The sequence below is a fragment of the Tachysurus vachellii genome, chromosome 13 (genome assembly GCF_030014155.1).
Source record: "Tachysurus vachellii isolate PV-2020 chromosome 13, HZAU_Pvac_v1, whole genome shotgun sequence".
NCBI classification, from domain to species: Eukaryota; Metazoa; Chordata; class Actinopteri; order Siluriformes; family Bagridae; genus Tachysurus; species Tachysurus vachellii.
Genome location: NC_083472.1, coordinates 705,001 through 715,000, shown reverse-complemented (window position 1 = coordinate 715,000; position 10,000 = coordinate 705,001). Strand labels below are relative to the sequence as shown.

Below are 10,000 nucleotides of genomic sequence, written 5' to 3'. Positions count from 1 at the left end.
CACACGCATTAACACACATGCACTCACGCATTTCACACACACACACACACACACTCACACACACTCACACGCATTAACACATGCACTCACGCATTCACACACACACACTGACACACACACACACCAGTCTTTAGGGTGTACATGTGTTCACCTTTAGGGCTCATAGCACTGCGCCCAACGCACTTGGTTCCCGTTCCCAAAGCCACCACCTCCTTCAGCACTGATAAACAAAAATGTGACGGTGTCATTACACTGTGTGTGTGTATATAAATAGACTCAACCTCTGTGTGTGACCTAAAGCAAGTGGTAAACAAACTACACTTATTTCTCAAGGTCCTTATGCTTCTAAATGGGACATTTTTATCTTTTAAAAATAATATATAATATATAATAATATCAGAAATATGCTCCCAATATATTGAACATAATCGAAAACATATCACAGGAGCAGGTACAATATAAATACTAATACACACTAATACACACTAATACACATTAATACACAACCTGAGAAAGATCACAATATATCAGAGTATAATGTCTTCTTGTTTGCTCTTGTGTGTGTCTATGCTGTATTGAAGGAGTCTCCAGTGTGTGTGTGTGTGTGTGTGTGTGTGTGTGTGTGTGTGTGTGTGTGTATTTGTATATAAGCTTTAGTTTTGTACTGATATGTTTATATTAACACATCAGTAGATGGTGTGTTTATACAGCTGTTGTGATGAAGGTGTGTTACAGATGTTTATACAGATGTTTATACAGATGTTTATACAGATGTTTATACAGATGTTGTTGTATAATGTTACAATATGTTTATGTATCCGTTAACGGTGTGGAAACTGCGCGCGCACCCACCGGTGTTCGTTTCCGGACAGCACGTGACCTGAACCACCGCCGCTAGCTGAGTCCACTGACGACCTGCTTCCGGTTTCCCTCTCGGAGGAAGCGCCGTGTAGCGATCATAACACATCCGGGCCACTTCATCCGGGTCCCACATCTTACTCTGTACTGTTACTGTAAGTGTCTGTTACTGTAAGTGTCTGTAACTGTAAGTGTCTGTTACTGTAAGTGTCTGTTACTGTAAGTGTCTGTAAGTGTCTGTAAGTGTAAGTGTCTGTAACTGTAAGTGTCTGTAACTGTAAGTGTCTGTTACTGTAAGTGTCTGTAACACTGTTACTGGGTTAATCCACTAACGGCACTTCCTCTACACACAGGATGAAGAAACCCAGAACTTCCGGTCTCACTTCATACAGAACATAGAGGGCGCTGTCGAGCCGTTTGTTTTATAGTTACTACTTTATATTTTAGTCTGTCTCTTTATCTCTCTTTCTCTCTTTATCTTTCCTTCTCTCTCTCTCTCTCTTTATCTCTCTTTATCTCTCTTTCTCTTTCCTTCTCTCTCTCTCTCTTTATCTTTCCTTCTCTCTCTCTCTTTCTCTCTGTCTCTTTATCTGTCCTTCTCTCTCTTTCCTTCTCTCTCTCTCTCTCTCTCTCTCTCTCTCTCTGTCTCTTTTTTCTCTAAAATATTTGACATTTTACTGCCTTTTGCTCAGGTGTTTGTTGAAGGAAATGAACGGTGTGAGTCTTATTACACATGTTTAATCAGTGATCTCTCTGGAACACTGAGTGTGTGACGGGATACGTCCTCAGTGTGTGACGGACACGTCCTCAGTGTGTGACGGGACACGTCCTCAGTGTGTGACGGGACACGTCCTCAGTGTGACGGGACACGTCCTCAGTGTGTGACGGGACACGTCCTCAGTGTGTGACGGGACACGTCCTCAGTGTGTGACGGGACACGTCCTCAGTGTGTGACGGGACACGTCCTCAGTGTGTGACGGGACACGTCCTCAGTGTGTGACGGGACACGTCCTCAGTGTGTGACGGGACACGTCTTCAGTGTGACGGGACACGTCCTCAGTGTGTGACGGGACACGTCCTCAGTGTGACGGGACACGTCCTCAGTGTGTGACGGGACACGTCCTCAGTGTGACGGGACACGTCCTCAGTGTGACGGGACACGTCCTCAGTGTGTGACGGGACACGTCCTCAGTGTGTGACGGGACACGTCCTCAGTGTGTGACGGGACACGTCCTCAGCACACCACATCACAAGTGAATCATTTTGTGCATTTTCTGAATTGAAGTGAATTATTAACTCACCGTTTCTGCATCTTATCATCATTGAGGTTGTATTACAGCTCTAATATTAATTAGTTTTTCTTCCTCTTTTCCAGCTCTGCATCTTTTTCTTAATCTTTCAGCCTCATCTTCATCTTTGTGTTTATTTAATTAAAACACTACTTTTGTACATCATCTAATTAAATGTATGACATAGGTTCACATCACATGCTACAGCAAAAAAAAATACAGTCATGTTTCCATCTGTAGAGATGGTGGATGTGCAGCAGACGAGCTGCAGTCAGATCACACACCCTGTGCGTGTGTAAACACACAGCAGTGTGTGTTTAGTAAAGTTGGGCGAAGTCGTCTTGCTGTCAGTATCCAGCCGGAGGTGGATCACGGAGCATCATGAAGCTTCACATCTCAAACACTTCTGACCGCATGACACACAAGTGTGCAAACACACTGAGCTCTAGTGTTTACTGAACACACACACAATTGTCTGTCCTTGAGGCCCCTAGTGTGTATGCACATGCACACACAAACATGCATACACGCACACACACACAACAAACGTGTATGCACACATGCAAATACACTTGCACACATATGCTCGCACACAAAAGTGTGTAATATGACTTCAGTAGATGATTAGAGAGTGTGTGTGTGTGTGTGTGTGCGTATGAGATTATACATCTTAGCTCCAGCTTTAATTAATTCAACACACAGATGTTCTGTACACAGTGTTTAATTATGGACGTTTGTACACCAGTTGCTTTCGCTCACACACTCTCCTCTTCTCATGCTCACACACACTCTGTACAGGAACACATTGTCTCACAATTAAACACAAATCAAATACAAAACTTAGGAATAAAATTATTTTTGAGCCATTTCCTTTTTACAGCGCACACACAGACACACACACACACACACACACACACACATGCTCTCTCTCAGTCACTCATGTACATTTAACCTGGTCCACCTGCATTCACACCCCCTTAACTCAAGTTCACTGCTGGTTGCTAGGTCACCACACACTCCTGATCTATCTGTGTATGAGTGTGTGTGTGTGTGTGTGTGAGAGAGAGACTTATGTACACTAGTTTTTTCCCTCTCTGTCAGTGTGACTGAGGCTCGCTGTCTCTCCCGTGATCCAGGTGTGATGTGTTCATTGTGAATTATCTCTATAATGGTTTTATTTAATCGTTTGTGATGCTGATTCCCTCGCAATGGGATTCTGAGGCTGTGGCACCACCTACAGGAGACTTAAAGGGACAAAGCCTAAGATTTTCTTTTGCGTTTGGTCCAGGAAGTGTTGCCATGGTGATGGTTTTAAAGGCTTTTCAGCGATTAATTAGGCTTTACAGTTTTCTATGCGATTTAAACATTTCATTCTGTAAAGTTTGGTCTTTTGCTACATAAATAGAATTGTATTATTATTATGTTTTAAATTAGCGTAAATGCATGTCAGAGTGTTAAGATCCTGTGTTCATGGTGCAAAGCGGTATATTGGTCTGTGGTCTTGTCCCCATCTTCAAGACCTCGGTGTCTAGTCCACAGTTCATGCGCTCACTCCTGACCGAAGCCCTCGGTCTCCTCGATGGCAAACAGAAGTTTCTCACGCAGCTGTTCCAGGTTCCTATATGGTGGCAGGTCCAGACGATTAAAGCTGCAGGAGAATGAACACAGACTTTATTCAGACACGCCCACAATTTTTACTTAAATCTTTATAGAAACTTCCACACAATGACTTTGAGACTTAGAAAGGCATCTCTATGAAAAACATTATTATTACTTATGCATGATTCAGGGTTCCCACTCTTTTTCAGAGATCATTTTCCAGGACTTTTCCAGGACATTTCAAATTTAGCAAAAAAAGACAAGGATCACATTTTCACAGCCTAAAGTAACATGTTCTTCTCTCCAGAAGTCTTAAAAACAACGTACACTTTATGGCTATTACTTAACTATACTTTTAAAGACAATTTGTCATGTGAATGAAATTTAAACATTTATAAAATAAAAAGGGGGGGTCACGGTGGCTTAGTGGTTAGCACGTTTGCCTCACACCCCCAGGGTTGGGGGTTCAATTCCAGCCTCCGCCTTGTGTGTGTGGAGTTTGCATGTTCTCCCCGTGCCTCGGGGGTTTCCTCCGAGTACTCCGGTTTCCTCCCCCGGTCCAAAGACATGCATGGTAGGTTGATTGGCATCTCTGGAAAATTGCCCGTAGTGTGTGAGTGAATGAGAGTGTGTGTGTGTGCCCTGTGATGGGTTGGCACTCCGTCCAGGGTGTATCCTGCCTTGATGCCCGATGATGCCTGAGATAGGCACAGGCTCCCCGTGACCCGAGTAGATTGGATAAGCGGTAGAAAATGAATGAATGAATGAAAAAAAATAAAAAGACCGCACATATTAATACCCTTTCCTTTCTCAGGCCAATCCCGTCATGCATGCTTTAGTTTGCTGTACATTCTCCTTGCACATGATATTCAGATTAACAAGGTTAATATACCCTGGTTACCCGTCACCATTTGCTGAAAACATTCGAGCACTTAAATCATTCCTAGCGCCTGGAACCGCCAACACAAGACAGCGTCATCCGTCACAGCGAGATTAAACAGCATAACAAAAAACCCGTCAAAACTCAGCGTCCCTGAACAGAGCGCTTTCTGTTACTAACGTTAATTGTTTCGACCAGTTGGAAACTGTACTTTAAATGATCAAGAACATTTAAAAATAATAATTTTCCAGGACAACAAGATTTTTTCCAGGAAAATTTATGTTTTCTCTCATTTTCCATGTGTTTTCCAGGACTGGAACATTGGTCATTAATTTTCCAGGATTTCCAGGTTTTCCAGGACGTGTGGGAACCCTGATGATTTTAGTCATATGTCACCTCTTTTTCTCAGGGTGTTTTTCAGAACTGATCTATCAATAAAAGTACCACATCTCATCATTACTACATCATCTATCCTACTGCTGTAAATGTCATGGAAATGTTTTGTATAAAATTTATATAAATAAATCAGACATTCTTGAAGTAAACACAAAAGTATACAGTATTTAATGTTATTAATAAGTAATTACTAACCCTGTATCTACAGCCACTCATGTTCCTTACAAGTCAAAATCACAACACCAGTGTGTGGTGTGCAGTGTGTGATGTGTGATGTCCAGTGTGTGGTGTGTGATGTCCAGTGTGTGGTGTGTGATGTCCAGGGTGTGATGTCCAGTGTGCCATGTGTGGTGTCCAGTGTGCAGTGTGTGATGTCCAGTTTGTGATGTGCAGTGTGTGATGTGCAGTGTGTGATGTGCAGTGTGTGATGTGCAGTGTGTGATGTGTGATGTGCAGTGTGTGATGTGCAGTGTGTGATGTGCAGTGTGTGATGTGCAGTGTGTGATGTGCAGTGTGTGATGTGCAGTGTGTGATGTGCAGTGTGTGATGTGCAGTGTGTGATGTGCAGTGTGTGATGTGCAGTGTGTGATGTGCAGTGTGTGATGTGCAGTGTGTGATGTGCAGTGTGTGATGTCCAGTGTGTGATGTGCAGTGTGTGATGTGCAGTGTGTGATGTGCAGTGTGTGATGTGCAGTGTGTGATGTGCAGTGTGTGATGTGCAGTGTGTGATGTGCAGTGTGTGATGTGCAGTGTGTGATGTAGCAGATCAGAGGTCTCTTACCAGGTGTGGCTCCTCGGCAGCCATGTTTCCTTGCCCACTTTGTCGATGCAGAACTTCTGTGGTCCGTTACTCCCTGAGGAACATCAGACACAGTGTGTGAGTTACACACACACACAGTTACTCTTTATTTACTGATGATCACTAAATGACTCAAACACTGAGGACAAAGCAGCATTACATTCACTGCACTGCACTTTGTAATGGAAGTAACTGCTGAGACTAATGAGATGGACGGAAATTAGTTCAGTTTGGGGCTTTTTTGTGTTTATCAAACCTAACTGGTGAGTCAACACCTCATCATCATCATCATCATCATCATCAGTATTATTGTTATATGGACTTTACCTATCAGCTCAGCGAATCCTCCCACAGGCAGCCGACATGTTCCTGTGACAAACTGCAGCAGGCGAATCCTTTTCTCATTGTCCATCTCCTTCACAACCTACAGCAACACACAACTCATGAGTCTGAGTACATGGCTGTGTTGTCATGGTTACAGCCCCAACAGCCTCAAGCCCATCTGGCATGAGATCTAACAGCATTGTATCTGTAAACGTCAATCATGCTGACTGATTAGATCTAATGTAAGCACACACACGGACACACAAGCACACACACGGACATGCAAGCACACACAAGCACACACAAGCACACACAAGCACACACACGGACACGCACGCACACACACGGACATGCAAGCACACACAAGCACACACGGACACACAAGCACACACACGGACACACAAGCACACACACGGACACACAAGCACACACACGGACACACAAGCACACACACGGACACACACAGTTACCTGCCAGAACCAGTGGATCTGTTTGCTGTTCTTAGTGTAATGCCGATAGATGGTGTTTTTCTGCCAGTCACTCAGATCAATCTCCTGCATCCCACACAGCATCAGCTACACACACACACACACACACACACACACACACACACACACACACACACACACATATTACTGTGGGCTCACAGGTATGTAAAGCTCATATTAATGTCAGTTGTGAAATGTTGCTTAGTGGCAAAATGGGCGTGGTTTGTGTTAGCTCCTCCCACCTCCAGCTCCTTCTCATCAAAGTAACGAAGCCATTCAAGTGGAACAACTTCATTAAAACCATCTAGAAACGCTTTGGTCTGTTCCTCCACTCCCCGGGAGAACCGCCAGTCTGTCAGCAAACTTAACACACCCAGCCACACACACACACACACACACACACACACATACACACACGCAATTCAACATTACTGCAAATATTAAATCTCAGTAAAATAGTAACTATAATGAGTGTAATGAGTGTAATGAGTGCAGTTTGGCTGTACAGGGGGACCACTAGTTTGGAAGGGAGGTGGCGTTAGTGAGAGTAGAGGCGGAGTCAGTACCTGATATACTCCTCCTTGTTCTCCTGAGTGACGAGCAGGTTCTCACCATCATCCTTCAGCGAGTGTGTGGACACCTTCCCCAAAATCTCCATGTCCTGTGCAAAATACAGCTCAACTCCACACTCCTCCACATCGTTTTCCCTGTGATGCACACACACACGCACACACACGCACACACACGCACACACACGCACACACACGCACGCGCACGCGCACGCGCACACGCACACGCACACGCACACGCACACACACACACACACACACACACACACACACACGCACACACACATACACACACACACATACACAGAGCTTTCAATGTGACATTTTAACCACTGTGTGCACTATCACTCCAATGACATTGAACCTAGTTAAAAGGTCACATGACTAGCATCAGCATGTGAGTTGGTGTGTAATTATTTGAGTTGGTGCAAGGGTGGAGCCAAGGATGGATTTGTACAAGTGAGGAAGTGTAAGTGGAGTTGAGGAGAGGATCATGGGGTTGTGAAAGAGAAGATAAAGACTTAGGATTGAGGGGAGGCGCTAAGAATTGTGGTAACAAGGTGAGAGTGCCCATGTTGATAATGGTGTGGGTCAGATGAGGAGGAAGGCTGAAAGGCAGAAGTGAGAAGGTGTAGATAAAGAGGTAAAGATGGTGTGATCAGGTGCAGGTGGAGATGTAAGGGAGGTGTGAGTGGGAGTTTGTAAGGACACTGACTTGACCCAGACGATGGAGTTGTAGAACTCGGGGTCGATGGACTCCAGATCCTTCAGTGTGGGTTTTTTATTCAGCATGCGCTTGTAGAAAGGCAGAGTGAAGCCTGTATCGATAAACTTCCCATGATACAGTGCCTGCACACACACACACACACACATTTCAGAAAGAAATTAAATAACTACCTTCATAAATGAAAGGTGACCCAAACTGATGATTAAGAAACAGATCTTGACGCTAAAATCTCCTTCATCTCTAAGACGCTAGAAGAATTAGCAGCTAATCTCATATCTCAGAAACAATATCCGTTCAGTCTTTCAGTCGTGATTAAGGCTTCATCACAGTACTCAGAAAGTTTTGGGTAAAGTAGTAAACGACTAAATACTCTGGTGTTACACAAGGTTCTGTTTTAAGCCACTACATCTCTGTACATCTCTGGGTACAATTATTCATAAACATAGATTAGCCTCCAGTGTGATACTAATGACACACAGCTGTAAGTTTCAGCAAAGCCAGATGACAGACAGCAGCTCAATAAACTTAAGGAATGTGTAAAAGACATTGGACACTGGATGCTGAATAACTTCCTCCTACTCTTCTGGCGATACAGAACTTCTAGCAGGACCACAGGCAGCCAGAAACAAGCTGTATGTTTACACAGTAACTCTGGATGATCTTTCTGTTTCATCACGTGCAGCAGTAAAAGACCCTGGTGTGATTATCGACTCCAGCCTTTCATTTGAAGCTCACGAAGATAAAATCACTCGGATGATGGACGTCTTTCATCTCAGAATTATCATTAAGACAAGAAATGAAACCTTCTTAAAGACAGACTAGCTCATGTTAGGTTGGACTACGGTTCTGACGTGCTGTCTGGATGTTCCTGTTGGTATATGAACAAACTCTAGTTAGACCACAAGCTCTGTCTTTAAGTCTTAGATGAAAACCGCTTGGTTTATTAACGTAGCTCTTCTCTGAGGTAACTGAGTAGATTGTTGTTAAAAGAGCTGTAGAAGATAAAATGGAACTGAAGTGAACTGGGGGTGTAGAGAAAAGAACAGTGTGTTGAGGAGTGTGTGTGTGTGTGTCCGTGTCCAAAACTACAGACTAAATATAGTGTGTGTGCTGGCGGGTATAGGCTGGGTGCGGTGCTGAGCTCATGCAGAACGTGTGTGTGTGTGTGTGTGTGTGTGTGTTGGGCGGAGGGGCCCCCAGACTTAGCTGGGTTTAATGGAGATGTGAGGGAGGAGAAGGGGGAGGTGGGGCTGTGGTGAATAAAGCAGCTATTCACTCCATAACACACACACACACACACACGCAAAACTGCAGCTTTGCTAAAAGATTAGCTTTCGACGTTTGAGGGTGTGGTCTAAATTGGGGCGGGGCTAACTTTTTTTTTTTCGGGGGCTGTTTGTAAAAAGATGAAAATAAAAACAGAAATACCTGAAAAGTATTGAATTAGAAAACATTTAGATTTTAGCACATCAGGAAATGAAAAAATATACTTATACTAAGAGAATTGTGAGTAATTGTACTCACCATGGCGATAAAGCGACCAATAAAGCGAAAGTAAGTGAGGTGGTCAGGGTTTATGGAGGAGGCGGGGTTTATCTGCAGGCAGTAGTTATTTTTACCGGCATATTCAAACAGACAGTACATCGGGTTCAACACCTCATGGGACAGCAGAAAGAACCACTCTCTGTGGAGAGAGACAGACAGATGGACACGGGGAGGGACAGACAGATAAACAGGGAGAGGGACAGACAGATGGACAGGGAGAGAGACAGACAGACAGACAAGGGGAGAGAGACAGATGTGGTAGACAGAGAGACAGAAACAAGGAGGAAGAGATAAACAGGGAAGAGATAGACAGACAGAGGGACAGACAGATAAAGGGGAGAAAAAATGTTAAAATGTTGATTCAAGCTGCTTTGAGACAAAATCCATTGTTAAAGATTCTACACAAATAAAGTGAACTGAAACTGAATGAATAAAACACACACTAACTCAAACAGTGCTAATGAAGGAGGTGTGGCTTCTGTAGGTTACATACAAATGAATACAAGAATGAAACGTATGAGACACA

General features: G+C 43.8%; 2 protein-coding genes across 2 annotated transcripts in view; both read right to left on the bottom strand.

Moving 5' to 3' along the window:
• adat1 (adenosine deaminase tRNA specific 1) overlaps positions 1–1,097 on the bottom strand; it is a 4,208-nt gene extending 3,111 nt beyond the window's left edge. The window contains exons 1-2 of the mRNA XM_060885354.1: positions 853–1,097; positions 152–220 (exon numbers count right to left, since the gene is read on the bottom strand). Coding sequence (XP_060741337.1) covers positions 152–220; positions 853–994 — 211 coding nt within the window. The 5' untranslated portion in view covers positions 995–1,097. The remainder of the gene's footprint in view (positions 1–151; positions 221–852) is intronic.
• A 2,385-nt stretch (positions 1,098–3,482) lies between these two features.
• The window catches only part of wwp2 (WW domain containing E3 ubiquitin protein ligase 2), a 33,666-nt gene continuing 27,148 nt past the window's right edge, over positions 3,483–10,000 (bottom strand). Inside the window, exons 17-24 of the mRNA XM_060885791.1 lie at positions 9,454–9,609; positions 7,918–8,051; positions 7,200–7,340; positions 6,876–6,996; positions 6,616–6,720; positions 6,149–6,245; positions 5,804–5,876; positions 3,483–3,795 (exon numbers count right to left, since the gene is read on the bottom strand). Of these exons, the coding sequence (XP_060741774.1) occupies positions 3,696–3,795; positions 5,804–5,876; positions 6,149–6,245; positions 6,616–6,720; positions 6,876–6,996; positions 7,200–7,340; positions 7,918–8,051; positions 9,454–9,609 (927 nt within the window). The 3' untranslated portion in view covers positions 3,483–3,695. The remainder of the gene's footprint in view (positions 3,796–5,803; positions 5,877–6,148; positions 6,246–6,615; positions 6,721–6,875; positions 6,997–7,199; positions 7,341–7,917; positions 8,052–9,453; positions 9,610–10,000) is intronic.